This window comes from Urocitellus parryii, chromosome 2 (genome assembly GCF_045843805.1).
Source record: "Urocitellus parryii isolate mUroPar1 chromosome 2, mUroPar1.hap1, whole genome shotgun sequence".
Taxonomy (NCBI): Eukaryota; Metazoa; Chordata; class Mammalia; order Rodentia; family Sciuridae; genus Urocitellus; species Urocitellus parryii.
In genome coordinates, this window is record NC_135532.1 from 12,177,336 (window position 1) to 12,196,284 (window position 18,949).

The 18,949-nt window shown below is 45.3% G+C and overlaps 1 protein-coding gene across 1 annotated transcript in view; it reads left to right on the forward strand.

The window, feature by feature from the left end:
• Positions 1–18,949, forward strand: part of Slc15a1 (solute carrier family 15 member 1) — an 80,068-nt gene that overhangs the window by 10,505 nt on the left and 50,614 nt on the right. Inside the window, exons 4-6 of the mRNA XM_077795335.1 lie at positions 8,660–8,750; positions 16,526–17,052; positions 17,221–17,368. Of these exons, the coding sequence (XP_077651461.1) occupies positions 8,660–8,750; positions 16,526–17,052; positions 17,221–17,368 (766 nt within the window). The remainder of the gene's footprint in view (positions 1–8,659; positions 8,751–16,525; positions 17,053–17,220; positions 17,369–18,949) is intronic.

The following is an 18,949-nucleotide window of genomic DNA, read 5'->3' on the forward strand; positions in this document are numbered from 1 at the left end:
CCTCCCATCTTCTCTCTCTACCCCATCTACTGTAATTCATTTCTCTCCTTGTTTATTTTCCCATTCCCCTCACAACCTCTTATATGTAATGTTGTATAGCAATGAGGGTCTCCCTTCATTTCCATGCAATTTCCCTTTTCTCTCCCTTTCCCTCCCATCTCATGACTCTGTTTAATGTTAATCTTTTCTTCCTGCTCTTCCTCCCTGCTCCGTTCATAGTTGCTCTCATAGGTCCACGTGTTTTTATGTGTGTACCTGTTACTTGGGGCTCTGATATTCTGCTGCCGGGTGTGTACATTGGTGCACAGACAGGGAACCCTGGGTGCTGTGCTCCTGAGCCGTCCTCCACTGCAGCCCTAGGGTGCAAAGTGACTTTTTGTTCTCCCTGTTTCTCTTCAGGAGCTGTACTTAGGGCCATTGTGCCCTGGGCTCAGTGACTTCAGGGGACACCTCCAGCCCTTTTATTTTAACATCAGAAAAGCCTGGACTGCCCTGGGTGAATCAGCATGATTTTATTTTTGGCTTTTGTTTTTGTTCTTTTAAATAAGTACAATATTACATGTTAATCAAAAATGTTTTAAATGTTTAGAAAGAAGGGAATGTTAATTACCCAATTTGATTATTGCATGCTGTATACATGTATCAAATCATAACACTGTATCCCATTTGTACTGTTAAATTTAACAATAAATATAACAAGTAAAAAAAATCAGACAAACAATGTGAATGCTTTTGATCCTGCATCTCTTTTCTTCACCCACTGCGTAGCAGACAGCTAAAACTGGAAGCTACACCTCTAGCAGTGAATTTTACCACTTAGATTATTTCCCTATAGCACTCTCTCTCTATCATGGTTCTATACCTATACTTTACACCAAGTATAGATTGCTACAGATACGTAGGGAAACTATTGGGCATTACACAGTGAAATTGGTCATACATATCATCTCACAACCTGGCATTCTGCACAATATATTTTACAGGTGTTTGTAAAAAGACATCTACAATGTTCACAGCATTGATAACCAACAGCTAGAAACAACACAAAATGTCCATCCATGGTTGATTGAAACAGTGCACTGTGGAGTGTTTGCACATGGAAGCTGTCCCATGAGAGCACACCTGTCCATGTGCACAAACAACACACACATCATTCTGATGAAAGAAACCAGATGCTAAAAGGCTACACACTGTGTGATCACATTTACATCAAGTTCAGAAACAGGCAAACTCATCTTTGGCATTAGTGACTGGGAAGGGTGTGAGGCATGTCTCCGGGGCTCTGGGAATTTATGTGATGGCTGGGTGGATGGATGGGCTCAGGTGGGTGAAAATCCCTCCAGCTGTGATGCTTATGATTCAGTTAAAACCTCCAATTTTTCTAACTCAGAGATTTTTTAAAAAACATTGAGATACAACCATAAAATTTACCTAGGTGCACAATTCTGTCATTTTTAACATAGTCACAACTTGTACATCCCTCACCACTAACTGCAAAACATTTTTTTTCATGTTCCCTAAAGAAACCTTGTACCCACTGAGTCACCCCCGATCCCTCCCCCAGATCCTGGCAGCCATTAGTCTACTCTGTCTCTACACTTGTGCCCAACTGGGCATTTGTGTGGGCGGGTTCGTGTGCATGTGTCACTAAGCTAGTGTCCAGGTTGCAGCACGGGTCCGCATGTCCTTCCTTTAATGGCTGAATCATGTTCTGTCGTGTGGAAGGACCAGGCCTTATCTGCTCATCAGCGGATGGATGTTTGCAGCGTTCACTTCCTGGCTACTATGAGCAAGGGTACTGTGACTGTTCCTGTTCAAGTTTTTGTGTTTTCAGTTCCCTAGTGACACACCCAGGAGTGGAAGTGCTGGCTGCAGAGCTGGATGGCACATCCTTGTGTTTTCTCTGATCTTAGGAAGAAAGGCCCTGTTGAAAAGTTCCCTTTATTCCCCAGTGGTTGAGTGTGTTTAACAGGAGAAGATGTACTTCGTCAAATGCTTCTTCTGTGCCCACTGAAATTACGATGTCAGCTGTCCCTATACTCTACTTTGTTAAATTGATTTTTGTGTGTTAAACCTTACGTTCCTGGGATAAATTCCACCTGGATGTGTCAGGCAATCCTTGTATATTTTGCTAGACCCAATGTTTTGTTGAGGAAATTTCTATTTTCATATGGGATAGTGGCCTGCAATATTTTTTCTGGTGACTTCTTTACCTGGCTTTCATATTGAGGAAAGGTGGGCCTCTGAAGAGTTTACGTGTTTCCTCTTCTTTTTCTTTTTCTTTTCTTTCTTTCTTTTTTTTTTTTTTTTTGGTATTACTTCTTTAAATGTTTGGTAGAATCACCCATGAGGTCATCTGAGCCTAGGCTTTTGTTTCGGGAACATTCTGTTTGTCTCTGTTTTGTGGTTTTAGGGTGCTCACACGGTTTCAGGGAGTCTTGGATGACTAATTCAATTCCTGGATTTATTGTCTACTCAGATTTTCTATTTCCTCTTGAGTCTGTTTCAGTAGTTTGTATCTTTCTAGGAATTTATGCTTTTCATTTAGATTACCTACTTGGAAGGTGGGCAATGTCCCTCTTTAATTTTTCCTGCTCATTATTTAAGCACTCCCTCTCCCCTCCCCCTAATTGCACTTAAAGCTGATTGATGACTTAAATCTTTGTAAATTGTACACCAAAAAGTAGATTTTCCACTTTTGAGTAAATTCAAAGAACATAAAAGGAAAGGGTAAACAGACAGCAGGAATTAGAAAATGAATAAAATAGATGAACTTTTTTTTTTTTCCTTTTGAGACAGGGTCTCATCAAACTCACAAAATCCTGCCCAGACTCTTGAGAATCTGGGATGACAGGCACATGCAACCATGCCTGACTGAAAGAGAGGAACTTCTTTAAGTAAGACAGAAAACATGGAACTTAGGCTATTTCTATAAAATTATCCTTTTAAAAAAAATCAAACATGGAGCCTGGGGTTGTGGCTCAGCGCTTGCCTAGCAAGTGTGAGGCACAGTCCTCAGCACCACATAAAAATAAATAAATAAAGGTATCCTGTCCATCTACAACTAAAAAAAAAAAAAATTTAAAAGTCAAACATGGGAAAACTTAAGAATTTCATAAAGGTATGTATAGCATTTGTACTTGTTTGCCAGTTGCTTGAAATAAAATGTTTCACTGTTTTAAAAAAGGTCTTCCTAAAAAGACGTCTTTCGCCATCTCTGAGCACACAGCACGCGTGGAGGGGAGTCACTGGCAAGAGTCCACTCGTCTACGCAGCTCAGGGTGGGGGGGTGTTCACCCGTGTGTGCAACGTGTTCAAGACCGCCCAGTCCATCCCCTTGACCTCTGTCTGGTCTCGTCCCTGGCACCTTTCCTGAGAGGCCAGAAGTCCCAGGACCTGTTACAACACCGACTCTGAGACTCCCTTCCCATCTAAGGGAAGATCCACGTTGTCACTTAATGGTAGAGAGTTCTTTTCCTGGGGACCCAAGGTGCTTCCCTCCAGGGTTGGCAACTTAGATATGGAGAAATACAGCTGGCAAGCAGACAGGCAGGGTCGCTCAGTGCTTCTGAGAACGGTGGCTCCACTTGATTCTACCCGGGGTGTTAGAGCCCCTCAGCCATTAACACCTTCTTAAATACAGCCACGACACGGCCGCTGGTTAGATGGCCACACTGAACACACACCATCTTTCCTGACAGCGCGAAAGATCATTTTCCCTGTTTACAGAGAACAGAAAGTGAGGGTTCAAGAGAGTCACCAGGCCTCTCCCGGTTGACCAAATGTGTGGGCTTCTGCCCCTCCCCCTCATAGGAACACCCCTCTGCTCCCCGCACCCACCCCTCCAGCCCCAGGGTGTGCGTGGATTCCTTGTGAGTCCTCCAAACTGGAGCCTCCCTTTCTCCATCCAGGGGCTCTGTTACCCAGACACAGCTGACAAGCTCAGCAGTGGCCCTGGGAGTTCCGGCTGGAGGGCGCTGGGCGGTGGCTGTGTGCTCTGCCTGTGTAGCTGCAGTGTACAGGGTGGGCCGCACCCTCTGTGGTAGCGGGAGCACCAGCTGGAACAAGATTGGCGCCAGGATGACAGGGGATGAAGGAAGAGGAAGGCAGGTGGCCGAGGAGCCGCACCTGCCTCAGAGGGATTCTTGCTCAGGTCCAGAAGGTCTCATCTGTGGCTGGGCCCCGTAATGCTGCCCCACGGTCCCCATTAGAGACACCACTACTAGTCTTGGAAATAGATCCTCTAAAGCAGTGGTGACATTAGATATTCTTAGGTTTATGTGATTTGTTTGCATGTTCAATACATTTGGCTCATTACTTCTGTACACTGTGGGTACAAGAAAAATCTCTCTAGAAAGTAATTTGGCAATGTGTATGAAGAGAATGGATTTTTGTTTTTTGGGGTTTTTTTTGGGGGGGTACCAGGATGGAACCCAGGGGCACCTGACCATCGAGCCACATCCCCACATCTGCAATCCTTTTTATCTTTTATTTTGAGACAGCGTCTTACTAAGTTGCCTCGGGTCCTGCTAAGTTGCTGAGGCTGGCGTTGAGCTTGTGAACCTCCCGCCTCACTCCGCCTCCCAAGCCACTGAGATGTAGGCCTGCCTCACTGTGCCTGGCTAAAGCATTTTTATATCCTTTGATGAAGCAAATCCAATTCTAGGAATGTATATTGGGGAAATCACTGGAGAAACAAATGTTTCTTTACCAGAATGTTTACTGCATTGTTGTTGATGAGGTCCCAAAGTAGAAACCAACTTAGAGGCCCAAATAAAAGGAATTAACAATGAAATACTTGCACTCATTAGAAAAATAATTGTAAGACAACTTTGAGACGTGGAGAAGTGCTCATGACATATAGCTGAATAAAAATGGAAGATCACAGAACATGTGTGGTATGAGCCAATGTTGCCCAGTTTATTAATTTATTTGATGAAAAATTCTGCAAAGAAGTAGAATAAAATGGCAACGTTAGTTATATGTAGATTTTTTTTCTTAACACTTTTCAGAGTTTTCATAAAAAATTTTATAATGAAAATATATTACTTTCACATTCAGAGGGCAAAATATACCTTTTTAAAAATGTCCATTTGATTTTGCTGATAATGTGGGGATGACTATCTTATCTCCAGGAAGGATGTTGGCTTTTCCCAGTCACTGGGCTTAGAGAACCTGTGTATATGCTTAAAAGAGAATTTCCCAGGCACTTCCTGTCAAGAGCAAATACTACCTTCTAAATAGGCCAGGAGAGGGGTGTTAATACCTCTCTAATCCCGATTAGGATCTGCTCATTGTCACTGAAGGTAATACATTGGGATCTTAGGACATTATCTCCCCCAAAGATGAAAAACTAGTATTGGTCTGTTTTACAGATAAGAAAACTTCCAGAGAATTCTTTTTTACTCTATACTTATCGATCAGTGAAATCAAAAGTAAAACTAATTGGGTCATGGTCCATGTGTTGGCTTTACTGCTTATCTGTAGGATATTCAGGAAGTAGAACTCCCAAAGTGGTACAGTGGTCTAAGATTTGTTCCAGAAAAACTTGTCTCCAGAGATCAGTGACATATTAAGGTAGTGAAAGCCACTCTTCTTCTCTAGTCTTGGACTCTCAAATCCAAAAGAAAATGTTAGATTTATAGTTCCCAAGAAAACTTCTGGAACCACAAAAGAAGGAAATTTATTCACCAAAGGATAACTGAGGAATTACGGCAAAAAGACCAGTGGTGAGAACTAATGTCTTTAAGAATAAAATTGCAACTACAACAAATGTAAGGAGAAGTGACAGATCAGAATGTAAATGTTTTATGCTAGAAATCACACCACTGATGGAAACCTTTCCCAGACATGGGAAAGGAGATGGATGGTAGGGTGGGTACATTTGTTGGTTGCTACTTGCTGGGAGTCAAAAATACCACTTTAGTACTGTGGGGAAGTGGTTCCAAGACCTCTTCAAATACCAAATCTGAAGCTACTCACATCTCATATATAAAATGGCATAATATTTGTATATAATATACATATATCCATATACTTCAAATGTCTCTAGATTATTTATAATACCTGAAACAATGTAAATATTCTGTAAGTAGTTGTTATACTGGGTTCTTTGGGGAATGATAAGAAAATCCCTGTGTACGTTCAATTTTTTCCTAATATTGTCAATCTATGGTTGATTAAATCTACAGAAGGGGAACCACAGATGTGGAGAATCAGCTGCATAAGCACATGTGTTGGTGGCACATAAACACTGAAAAGGAGGACTCCACTCTCCGCCTCACATCCTAGGGAGTGACGGAGACTACCTCAAGAGGTCGGTGGCTAAGGGCGTTACTTGTAAGGTAACCGCCAGTACAAGGATACAGGTCTTCCCCCATCAGGAAAAACTAAGTCCCCCAAAGTACAAAGAACGAAAACTCATGGAAATGCTTGCTTATCATGGGTGAATTTTGTAGTATGTACATTATATTTTTTAAAACTGTTTTAAAATATAAGGAAAAATGATCACATAATGAGAAGCTTTCTTAAAATTATGAAAACATAAAATATAAAAGAATATAATTGAATTAAAATTAAACATCTCTAAATGAACTTACCTGTTTAAAAAAAACCACAAAAACTTTCCTGTGGGCTCACAAAGCAGGTATCAGTGCCGTGCTGTTTGCAAGAGACACGTCAAAGGAAAGCAAGAAGCAGTTGTGAAAGATCGGGAAGAAAAGGGTGGGCAAAATGTCTTTCTCAAGTCCAACTTCTTTTAAATGATTCTTGCCCAGAGGGGCGCAGTGGCACATGCCTATAATCCCAGCAATTCAGGAGGCTGAAGCAGGGGGATTGCAAGTTCAAAGCCAGCTTCAGCAACTTAGCAAGACCCTAATAAATTTAGCAAGACCCTGAATCAAAGTAAAAAGGGCTGGGGGTATGATTCAGTGGTTAAGTGTGCCTGGATTCAATCCCCAGTGTCTTTCAATCAATCAATCAATCTTGCCTAGCACAGCTGAATAAATTTGATGGTCTCTTATTAAAAAGTGACTGATACGTGTGTTAATCTTATTCCATCTGTATTTTTAGCATCTCTGTATTACAGAGCACTTTCATATATGCTATCTCATGAAACCTCTTTGTAACTTGATGAGTGGGCAGTATTACTGTTTTTACAGCTGGGAAACTCATATGTGGACAAGGAAGGTGACTTACCCAAGTTCACACAGCTGGTGCTGGTGGAGCTGATTCAGGTCTTCAGGCCTGCTTATCTCCTACCCTGTCTCCCACACTGCTCCCTCAGGAATAATCCTGAGCAAGCAAGTCAGGGGGAGGCTTCTGCAAATCATTCTCTCTTCATGATAAAACTTGCTGCCATTTTGAGTACTTCTCTATTCTGTTGGACTCCTAGAACTAGACCTTTCATAGATTATTTCTTTTTTGTTTGTTTGTTTGTTTCAGAGTAGAAATTAGAAGTTTATTAAAGGACAGCAGAAAAGACTTCTTCCGGAGGAAGAAGGGGACCCAAGAGGTGGAATCCGTGGAAGGGCGGTTGTCTCCCTTTTTCATAGTTTTGGAGATGGAATGTAGGTGGGAAGGCCCGAGGGGTGGGACACAGGTGGGCCAAAGAAGTAATCTGGGCATGAAGGACTTCATTATCACTTCTTTGGGATGGGCTATCTCCAAATCTGTTCGGGGCTGTTTCCTGGACTCTATTAACATTTCTTTGGGGTGGATTGGCCTAGGGCCTTTCCGGGACTTCATTAACATTCCATGAGTTTCCCAGAATCATTGTCAGCATGGCCTCATTTTAGATTTCACCCGGTATTAGACCCGATTTACCTAACTACACTGACTACCTAACTTTAAATCTGGCTTCATTCCCCCCTCTAATTTGGGAACTCCTTACTGCTGTAAGGAAGGGGGGGGCGAAGATCTTTTTCTTAACCCACCCAGCCACCATGAATTGAGGGTCATTACCTACATTGTTACATTTGAGGAAATTGAGGCTCAGAAAGGTTGAGTGTCTTGTCCAGCTTCACACAAAGTAAGAAAACTGAGACCTCGATCAGTTAAGACTGCGGCTAAAACCTGGGGGGTGTCCAGTGTGTCACCAGCCATACTGTTAGCAAAGGTTAGGACAGGGAGGCACTTAAACTTAAAGCACTAAAACTTCCTGGGTGCTGTGGCATCTGCCTGTAATACCAGTGACTCAGGAGGCTGAGGCAGGAGGATCACGAATTCAAGGCCACCTTTAGTGATGTAGCAAGACCCTCTCTCAAAAAAAAAAAAAAAAAAAGACAGATCTAAGGATGTAGTGCAGTAATAAAACAACCTAGTACCAGGAAAAAAAAAAAAAGAAGAACACTTAAATTTAACCATTTACCCTTATACAATTTAATACGTGTGTGTGTGTGTGTGTGTGTATGTGTGTGTTTGTTTTCCTGGAGATTGAACCCAGGGCCTTGTGTATAGGAGGCAAGCATTCTACCAGCTGAGCTATATCCCCAATTTAATACTTTTTTAGATGACAAATACCACCCAGCTGGTCAGGCAGGCATGCAACCTGTGCCGTCGCCCAGGACCAGGCACTCAGAAGAGCCCTGGACTCCACCAAGCTCTGTCATCTCCTTCCTAGAATTCGTAATAAGTTGACCTGTGGGTTTGTGTTTTGCAGGTGACGTCTGAGGGGCCACCGGAGCAGCTTGTGAGTAGAGGAGTCAGCAGGTGCACGCCCTTCGCCATTCCTCGCTGCCCACTGGCACACGGTCTGCAGGGCCTCCGAGTGGGCCCATGATGGTGGTGGCTGAGGACAAGGTAGGGGTGTGACATCTGCGACTGGGTTAACTAACCAGCAGGGGCCACGCTTTCCATTTCAACCAGAATTTTCTTTGAATGTAGAGAAAAAATAACAATGTTCTAGAACACCACCAACCAGGGAATCCTGTCCTACCCTGTCCTACTTGTGTTAATCCCCTGGGTCAGCAATGGCTTATCTTGAAAGCAATGGCATGATAAAGATAAAGCCACCTCAAGTTCCTTTTCCTTTCAAACCTCTCCAGTCCCCAGAAAGCCAAAGCTTGCGAGTTGGTAGAATGTGCTTCTCATCCCTTGCAAGAGCTTCAGATCACTCTGTAAAGCACATTGATATTGTGGAAGAACAGAACTGCTGTTGTTTTTAAAGAAAACACTTTGGGGCTGCGGGGCGGGGTGTGGATACCAGGGACTGAACTCAGGGGCACTCAACCACTGAGCCACATCCCCAGCCCTATTTTGTATTTTAATTAAAGACAGGGTCTCACTGAGTTGCTTAGTGCCTTGCATTTGCTGAGGCTGGCTTTGAACTCACGATCCTCCTTCCTCAGCCTCCTGAGCCGCTGGGATTACAAAGAACATGTTTTTAAAAATGTTCTTTATAAATAACTTGTGATTGTAGGCCTGATGTAATCATCAGAGAGAAACGTGTATGTGAACCTTGTAACAAAATCATGCTGCCTATCAGTGTTACTCATTTATAGCCCTGGTTCTGCTCCCTGGGCCTTGGGCCAGCTGCCTGCGGGCTCTCCTGGCCCACTCCCTAGATTTGCATCTGAGGCGCCTGACTCATCCCACCCGAGAGTGATCCTAACCCTGTGAGGTTCCTACAATTGATTCTGTGTTTTCTTTTCAAAGAAATAAATGTACTTGACTAATTATCTGAGCAGATACTAGAGATGAGTCAGTCTTCATAGACATTGGTAGAATTTAATTTGAATAATATATTTTACTTTTTGAAACAAAAACAAAGAAAAATGCATAGTCTGAGGCTAATGTAAATATTGCTATTGGTATTTATGATATTCTTGCCAGTTAGGCCTTTTTTTTTCTCTCTTTCTCTACAATAGCCACAGCAATCTGGTATGTGGAGAACACAGTTGGAGAGAATGTGGTGAACAGACATACAGATCAACGGACAGAAGGAAAGGCTCCAAGATCACCCTTATGTTTATGACAGATTATTTCATTACAAAAGTTCCCTTGCAATTTGATGAAAGAAAGAATAGTCTTTTCAACAAATGGTGTAAGGATATCTGCTATATGCAAAAAACAAACTTAGATGTTTACCTTACCTCATACACTAAAATTAACTCAAATGGATCATTAACCTAAATGTCAGAATTATATAAAGCCTCTTAAAGAAAACACAGCAGCAGCTGGGCGTGGTGGCGTATGCCTGTGATCCCAGCAGTTTGGGAGGCTGAGGCAGGAGAATCGCAAGTTCAAAGACAGCCTCAGCAACTTAGCAGACTCTGTTTCTAAATAAAAAATACTAAAAAGGCTGGGAATGTGGCTCAGTGGTTCAATCCCTGGTTCTAAATAAATAATAGGGCTGGGGATGTAGCACCCCTGGGTTCAATTTCTAGTACTCAAAAAAAAAAAAAATGCACAGCAGTATATGTTTGTGATCTTGAGAAAGGAAAAGTCTTTTTCATTATGACAACAAAACATGCTCTGTTTAAAATTGATAAACTGGATTTCAAAAGACACATTAAGTGAACAGAAAGAGAAGCAACAGACTTGGGGGGAAATGTTTGCAAATAAAGGACTTATGTGCAGAATATGTAAAAAACGGTTAAATAAGAGCCCAAATTTAAAAAACGGGCAAAAAAAAAATGTGGTATTATACACAATGGACTGTTACTCAGCCATAAAAAATGATTTTATGACTTGTACTGGTAAATGGATGGATCTGGAGATTATCGTGCTAAATGAAATAAGCCAATTCCAAAACACCAAAGGCCAAATGTTCTCTCCTAAACACAATGGGGGAGAGAATAGAAGTTCAGAGGATTAGACAAAGGGCAACGGAGGGAAGGGAGGGGGAGTGGGAATAGGAAAGACAGTGGAATGAGTCGGACATAACTTTCCTGTGTTCATCCGTGAATCCATGACCAGTGCAACTCCACGTCATGTACAGCCACAAGAATGGGAAGTTCTACTCCGTGTGTGTATTATATGTCAGAGTGCACTCTATTGTCATGTATATCTAAAAAGAACAAAATAAAGATAAATCAATAAAAATGGGCAAAAGGCTCCAGCAGGTGTTCCCCCGAAGAAGATATACAAATAGCCGTCGTGGACAGGAAAGGTGCGCGGTGGTGTCGGTCATTTGGAAACCCACCCGCGTATCCTCAAGTGAGACCTTCGTGTCACCCTCCCAGTGATGTCCTGGTAGATATGTAGCAAGCAGCTCCCTCGTGAAAGGTGCTGACAAGCATCAGGTGCTAATTTCTGTAATTAGTCCCCCCTGGTGGCTGATACCAAGCCACCAGCCTGGAGTTGGGAGTTGGGAAAAGGTATGCAAGGTCACCTCTGTGGGTCAGTGTGAGGCAGCCGGCGGCCACGGCTCCTTTCTCATGCACCACAAATGCCACCATCAGCCTCTGCAGTCAGGGGGAAGGCCACTGGGGAAGGAGACCAAAAGGAAGCCCCGTGCAGGGGAGACCCAGGCCAGCACCTGCAAGAATTTATATATGCTGTCCTTCTTCAAAAAGGCAAACCCAAAAACATTCCAAACTGAAATCCAGTAATTAAAAGAGAAGGCCTAGAAAAAGTGTAGAAGACCCTGGAGGAAAACATGATTTGGCAAGAGAAGGGACTTTCCTTTTGAACTTCACCTCAGAGAGATTTAAGGAGAGAGATTACATCTTCAGGAAACAAGAAAAAATCTCTTAGAAATTAAAAATACTCCTTTCACTTAAAATACTTTTGCTAAATAAACTTTCAGGGATGAAAAATAAAGGTAAAGAAGTTTCCCGTAAGACCAAGAGACAGAAAACATGACATGAGAGAAGAGAGAGGGAGAGGAAGTCCAGGAGACTCACATTGGATAACAGGTTTCTAAGAAAAAGAACCAAGAAATAGAAGGGAGGACCTGCTACAGAGATGACAGAGGAAAGTGGCCCAGAGCTCCCGAAACATCAAATGAAAACTACTCAGGAAAGAGAAAGGCGAAGACCCACATCTGGACACCTTCTCACACACACACAAAAAAGGTAAAAATCCACAAGTTTCCACAGAGAAAAAAAGCCCACAATTTTTAAATAGACTGGGAATAAATTCACCAGCCACACTAAGGCTGGAGACAAAAGGTAACATCTTCATCCTGCGGAAAACCAAATTCCAATGAAGAATTTTATTCTTTAAGATTTAAGACAGGGCTAGGCCTGGGGCTCAGCTGGAGAGCGCTCACCTGGCACATGCGAGGCCCTGGGTTCCATCCTCAGCACCACGTAAATATAAATATAAAATAAAGTAAAAATATTGTGTCTATCTATAACTAAAAAACATAGTTAGAAAAAAAAAGATTTAAGGCAAAATAAAGATGCTGTTTTCAGGAACATAGGAATTTTACTTCCCAAGCCCCTTTCTAGTGATGTTATTGAGGATGTGCTCCAAGAAAGAGAAGAAGCAGGGATGGAGGGGGGACATGGAAAGAAGAAAGGAACAGGAAGAAGGAAGGAGGGAGGTCAGGGGACTGACCAGGAATCTGAATCCAAGGCATCGGCGACCGAGGACATGGGCTGTGCCTGGCTGCCAGGGCAGCCAACCCTGAGGGACCAAGAGGTAAGAGAGAAAGGGATTCCAGGGACAGATGACAATGGAAGGCCATAGGACCCCCAGAGTTAGAAGGAAGCATGTATGTATCCTATCAGAGAGGAAAGCAAGCCCAATTATGAAAAGAAGAAGAAAGCAACGTGACCATTGTATAAAGCACACTAATGCGTGCCCCAAACTGGTAGAGAGTTAGAAAAAGAATCCATTCCACGGCAATACCAAGAATATAGGCCTTAGGGCGTAGGTAGGAATGTAACCCTGGAACTATCTAGAAAAAAACATAATCTGATTCCATTGCTTGATAGCCCTTGATAGCTAAGAATCAGGCATCTGAGGGAAGAATCCTGCTCCTGCCATCCACCAGCTGCATGACCTTGGGCAATTTAGCCAGCATGCACTGCTGCAGTTTCTCCTCCCCATCAAAGACTGAGGACGTGCCGAAGATGAGCTGAGCCAGTGGCAGACACACCGGACACACAAGGGCTCTTTATAGTCCCTCTTTGCGTGTCTTTGAAACTCTCTGTGACAAAAACAGAACAAAGGCATGCTCCTGATGGTAGGACGCACTGCACTGTGGTGAGAAAGGAATTGCACAAGATGGTGGCGCAGTGTCTAACCACAGGGCCCGTAGAGCACGAGTGGGGTGCAAGCAGAGTACACTGAGATCATCTGAGTCTCAGGGACAATGCAGAGCACGAGTTGTGACACTCCCAACACTGGAGGTAGTTACGGTTGATAACTACATTTGAAAGCAAAATCTGCCAAATGAGTTATAATTTAAGTGAGTCTGGTAAACATGAACATATATATTTATCACCTTGTCATCTTGAGGCTATAAATAGGACAGCACAGTCCAGTGCCTGGCAGGGGCAGAATTGAGTCCTCCACCATTTCCTGGATTCAGTTGCTTAATATTCTGAGAACTTGGTGGGTGACATGTAAAATTTGCCTGCGAGTTCTTGATTCCAAAGTAGCACTTAATGAACACGAGCTGGCTGCTGGTCCTCCCTCTCCTTCTGCTATTTTCCAAATAACCTTCATATCTTTATACCTTCCCCCCCACCCCACCCCCAGTCATTCCATCCCTCAGATTCTCCACCTCCAATGGATGGCGGCAGGATCCCTTCTTGTTTACTCGTAAGATCTACCCCTAACCATCAACCTCTCCATACCAGTTGCTTTATAGTTCACTTCTGTCCAGTTTCCCCTCGGAGATGGAATTAAGAGGTCTGTACAGCTAAGCAACCTGAGGCAGAATTACTCCAAAAAGTTCTTAAGCCGCCTCCCAAGGCAGTGCTCTTCTTGGAACAGAACACTGTGATACTTTGTGCCATTGAGTGCTTTAGGAGTCAAAAATAATGAACGGTCAAGGTCCGCATGACTCAGGTCTCTCCATTACTAGGGACATTTGCTTCTCCCACGAAGGTTTTCATAAGAACAATCCTTTGAGGTCAAGTGACAGTTCCCTTTATCCAGGACCAATTGTCAATTCTGTGTATTCCAGTCCTAGACTCAGGGGTGCCCTCCCCTAATGATATGATGACCTGGAACCTGTGCGTGTGGCCTTATTTGCAAAAAGGATCTCTGCAGGTAGACTTCAGCACCTCAAAATGACTGTATCCTGGAGTGGGGGGGTCATGAATCCCGTGACAAGGACAGAAGGCACAGAGGAGAAGGCTGTATGAAGACAGAGGCCTGTGTTTCCTAGAGTCACCAGAAACCGGAGTAGAGAATGAAGGATTCTCCCCTACAGCCTCCAGAGGCCACACTGCCCCTACCTTGGTTTCAGGTTCTGGTCTCCAGAGTTGTGAGAGAATACATTTCTGTTCTTTTAAACTCCAATATTGTGGTGATTTGTTATAGCAGCATCAAGAGGGATGAGGGGAAAGGTTGAATTGAAGAGAAACTGACCCAGTGTGACTCCCCAAGGGAGTATAGATGACGTGGAAGTTCCCAGATCTGCTGTCCCCCACACCACATACCAAAGAGCAGCCCAGTAGGAACTGCCTGTTCTCCAGGGCCACTTTATCCTGGGAATTCTAGTGGATTCCAGTAACTGGATGGTCTCTTCAGGATCAGCACAGCTTGTTTCTTCTGCCCCTTTAGCTCTTGTTCTTCCCTGAAGCATCCCTCTCTAGAGGATCTTGCCTCTTCCTGGCAGGCTTAAAGGGTAGTAAAGAATGCAGGCTGCGTAGTGGCAGGCCTGTCCCTTCACTGCTTACACAGAAGGCACTAAACCTGCCACTAGCACAGTAGTTAGCACTTGAAGTGACAAATCAATAGTACTTGAATGGAGGATTCAATAGGCATATGGAAGAGACAGCATTTCCCTCACAACCACTGAGAAGTCTGGTTTCTGATTCAGAGGATCTGAGCTGCATTTCCAGAACTTGCATTTCCCCCACATTCCTGGGAGATACTAATGCTGCTGGTTCAGGGACCACACTTCCAGAACCTCTAGTCCAGAACAATAGTGAATTTACACAGGCCCAGGATCCCAAGATTCACAAACTCAACAACAGAAATTCCACCCTGCAGATAAAATGGACCCAAAGGAGCTATCAGGAGCTTCCCCTCTCTGCCAAGCCTGGCTGACAGTAGGTGACACCTGGGAAGAGTGCTTCCAAGTCTTGCAGGGCCCCCGAGGCTTCCCTGTGGTCAGTGCTCATCTTCCTGCCTGACAGGACCCAGCAGGACCCAGCAGCCAACATCAGCTACCCTGGGCATCAGTTAGGCAAGGGCGGAAAGGGGTGTCTCCCTCCTCACACAGTGAAGAAGCCCAGAGAGGGCAGGTGCAGCGTCTCCGTCTGCTTCACCTCCACACCACCATCTCCCAACCGTGTGGCTGGGGACTTCCCAAAGCTCAAAAATAATGGGGCAGATGGGAGGACAAGGAAGGTGAGGTGTGTCCATTCACTGGAATGTCCTTCACGCTTACAAAGGAAGGGAGCTCCTACCCAAGCTACAGTGGGGATGCACCTGAGGACATTAGCAAAGGGAAGGAAGCCAGGCACCAAGGACAGTACTGTACAAACCACCTCAGAGGCTCCTGAAGGAGTCAAATTCAGAGGCAGAACGTGGAGCAGTCCTGCCAGAGGCTCCAGGAGGGAAAGGAGGGTTTAAAGAAAAGAGTGGAAACTCACCTCCATATCCCTTTTTTTTTAAATTTTATTTTTAGATTGTAGGTGGACACACAATCTTTATTTCATTTTTTTAATGTGGTGCTGAGGATGGAGCCCAGTGCCTCGCGTGTGCTAGGCGAGCGCTCTACCACTGAGCACCACCCCAGCCCTCCCTTTCCCTGTTCCTTGCTGTTTGCAGAATACAAGTCAGACAGGAAAACAGAACAGTCATCCCAAGAGGATTGCTAGGTCATCATTTTTGTTTTTGTTTTCTGTGTGGAGATGTAGAATCCTTCATAAATGCTTGCATTGGTTCAAACTGCAGGTGGAGGGCTGGGGATGTGGCTCAAGCGTTCGCACGCTCGCCTGGCATGCGTGCGGCGCGAGTTCGATCCTCAGCACCACATACCAACAAAGATGTTGTGTCCGCGCCGAGAACTAAAAAGTAAATATTAAAACACTCTCTCTCTCTCTCTCTCTCTCTCTCTCTCTCTCTGAAAACAATCACAAGCACATACCTGGCATGTGCACAAACACACAGGACATAGACACACAGTGACCAGTGTGCCACCCAGTTTCACATCCCCACAGAGAAGCAGTGCATGTTTCCTGGAAGGTGGTTTGGAAGTGTGGGCGCGGCCAGGAGCACGCACATCACCTAAGGCTTGTTAAAAATGCAGCTCCAGCCCCAATCCTGGTCTTGGGGTGGGACCTGCAATCTTCATTTTAACAAGCGCTCCAGGTGACTAATGACGGCTCACAGGGGGAGCCGGTGGCCCCACAGCCCTTCTGCTGCCCTGGTACTCGGGTCTGTTCCTGCCTAGACTGCCTGGGGCACCGGCCCGCCCAAGCGGACACCTGCAGGGGATCAAGGGTGATAACCTCTGCCGCCCGCAGCGTGGTTCAGGCACCTCCAAGGGTGGAGCCCGGGGCAGCCCCGCCTCGCACACCTGCAGCCGCACAGGTAGCTAGCCCGGCAGGGCCTGCCACAGTCAGTGGTGCTGGACTCTTCTCACTCTCCGGTCACCGCCGGGAGCCCTCAGCGCCGCCACCATGGGTAAGTCTGCTGGCGGAGGCGGGATCCCCGGGGAGCGAGGACACATCCGTCCTGGCAGCGGGGAAGCCCGGGGTGCCACTGGTGCCACGCAGTCCTGCTCCTGCTGCAGCGACAGAGCGCTGTGGCCGTGAGCGGGCTGCCCCCCCTGCCCCCCCTGCCCCCGCTGTCATGGGGGTGGCTGGCGAAGGCGGGGAGAGCGAGGGAGTGCGAGTGCGCACCGCGGGAAAAGGCAAACCCGGGACTGCCAAGCGCGGGAGGGAGCGGGGCTCCACGTCCCCTTCCTGGTGGTCACTGGTGGGCTGAGAGCTGGGGCGCCCAGTCCCGCAGACTCCTAGGCTTGGAGAATGAATGCAGTAACCGTGATCTGCCCACCTGTGGAACTCAGATCCCTGTGCGCCCACTCTGCGCTGGCAGTGGCCTCGAAGGGGACCTGGTTATGCTGACACAACACTGTGATGTCAGGAAGCTGGTGACGGCCGCAAGCTGGGTTACACTTCTCTTCCCTCTGGCTGGGGAGGCGACCCTGGAGTTTTGGAGGGACTGCTGGCCCTAGAGGCATTAGAGCCATCTCTCCGGGGCCGACTTCAGATCCTGCCCCTGTCCTCAGGTGGTAAGCAGAGGCACAGAGAGTGGCTGGTCCTTGAGAGGTCAGAGCTTGGGGGTAACCTGGCCGCCACCGGCCACAGAAGAGCCACTCCTGAAGTGACAGAGAGCAGAGCACCCGTGGAAACCCGCTGCTCCCTTAAAGATGGGGCAGCGGATCCCCAGAGTCTTGCCCTGGCTCTTGCTTTTAAAACGACATGGCCACATGCTGGAGAGAAGGGACTCTGATCTCCACCTTGCCATTTGCTGCCCCTGCCTTCTTGCCCCAATAAAGTAAGCTCTTTGGGGTCTCACTTCCTACTGCACCAGGCCAAAGGCCACATAGAGTTTGGAAGTAGAAGCGGTGAGTGGGTCACACTTTGGACATTTAATTGTGGCTAATTGTGCTTGTTCCAGAAACTTGCTTCAAGAGGTCTTGGGTGGAGACTGCCAGCCTGAGGACCTATCTCACTCGGCTTCATGGGGGGATTCCTAGGCTGATGTTCTGGGTCCCATCCTCAAACGCCGTTCCCTTGCGGCTCCCTGTTAACAGGGAGGTTCTCTGAAGTGTTTTTCTTGGACTCTGGATATCAAATCTGTGTTGAATTAGAATGCTGTGAGATGCGTTTAGCACTCATAACAGCTCAAATGGGAATAATCGTTAAAGGTAGCAGCAGATGATTCGAGTTGGCTTTTGAAGCATAGTTCCAAATCAATCAACATTTTCTAATTTGCAAATTGATCCTTAAGGGTTTTGGTGCTTGTTTGTTTGTTTTTTGCAAATGAGATTGGCATAGCATGTGAATAGCAACAATTGTACATTCAGACACTAGTTTGATTTTTAGCGAAGTCCCAACTTTTCAATATCAAGGGTGAGTAAATGCCAAAAAATAAAAAAGTTTAAAAGATTATTATTAAGAAACAAAGTGGTAGTGACTTGCCCTCTGAGAATAGATCTTTGGCACACAGATTATGCCAAAATTGTTTCAGGTGCTGGGTGCCATAAGGTGATGTTTGGAATACTTGGCAAATGAGGCAACAGAGCAGGAACCTGTTCTTAGAGAAACCTGTACTGTGAGCTAGGCTTCAGCACTGTACAACTGGAACTCAGCAGGTTCTTGCACTCCCCCTGGAAATCGAGGGGCAAAGGTGATGAGTGACTAGGAAAGGGAGGGACACAGTGAGATCCAGAACTGTACCATTAAGGAATTAGTACTCAGCATAAGCAATGAGAAGCCACAACAACAAACAGGATAAACTATTGCTTGGGATGTGGCAATGCATCGCTAAACCTGGTTGCAGAATCTTGTTGGCATCATGATCCATAGACCCCGTTTTGTTTTACTTTTTAAAATTTTTTTGTACCGTAGGTTGAACCCAGGTGTGCTTAACCACTGAGTCACTTTACCAGCCTTTTTATTTTTTAGTTTGAGACAGGGTCTTACTAAGTTGCCCAAAAGTTGCTGAGGCTGGCCTCAAACTTACAATTCTCCTCCCTCAGCCTCCTGAGCCACTGAGATTACAGGTGTGCACCAAGGTGCCTAGCTTTGCCAGCCCTGTTTTAAAGCAGAAGTCAGTAGTCTCTTCTGGAAAGGGCCAGGTAATAGAT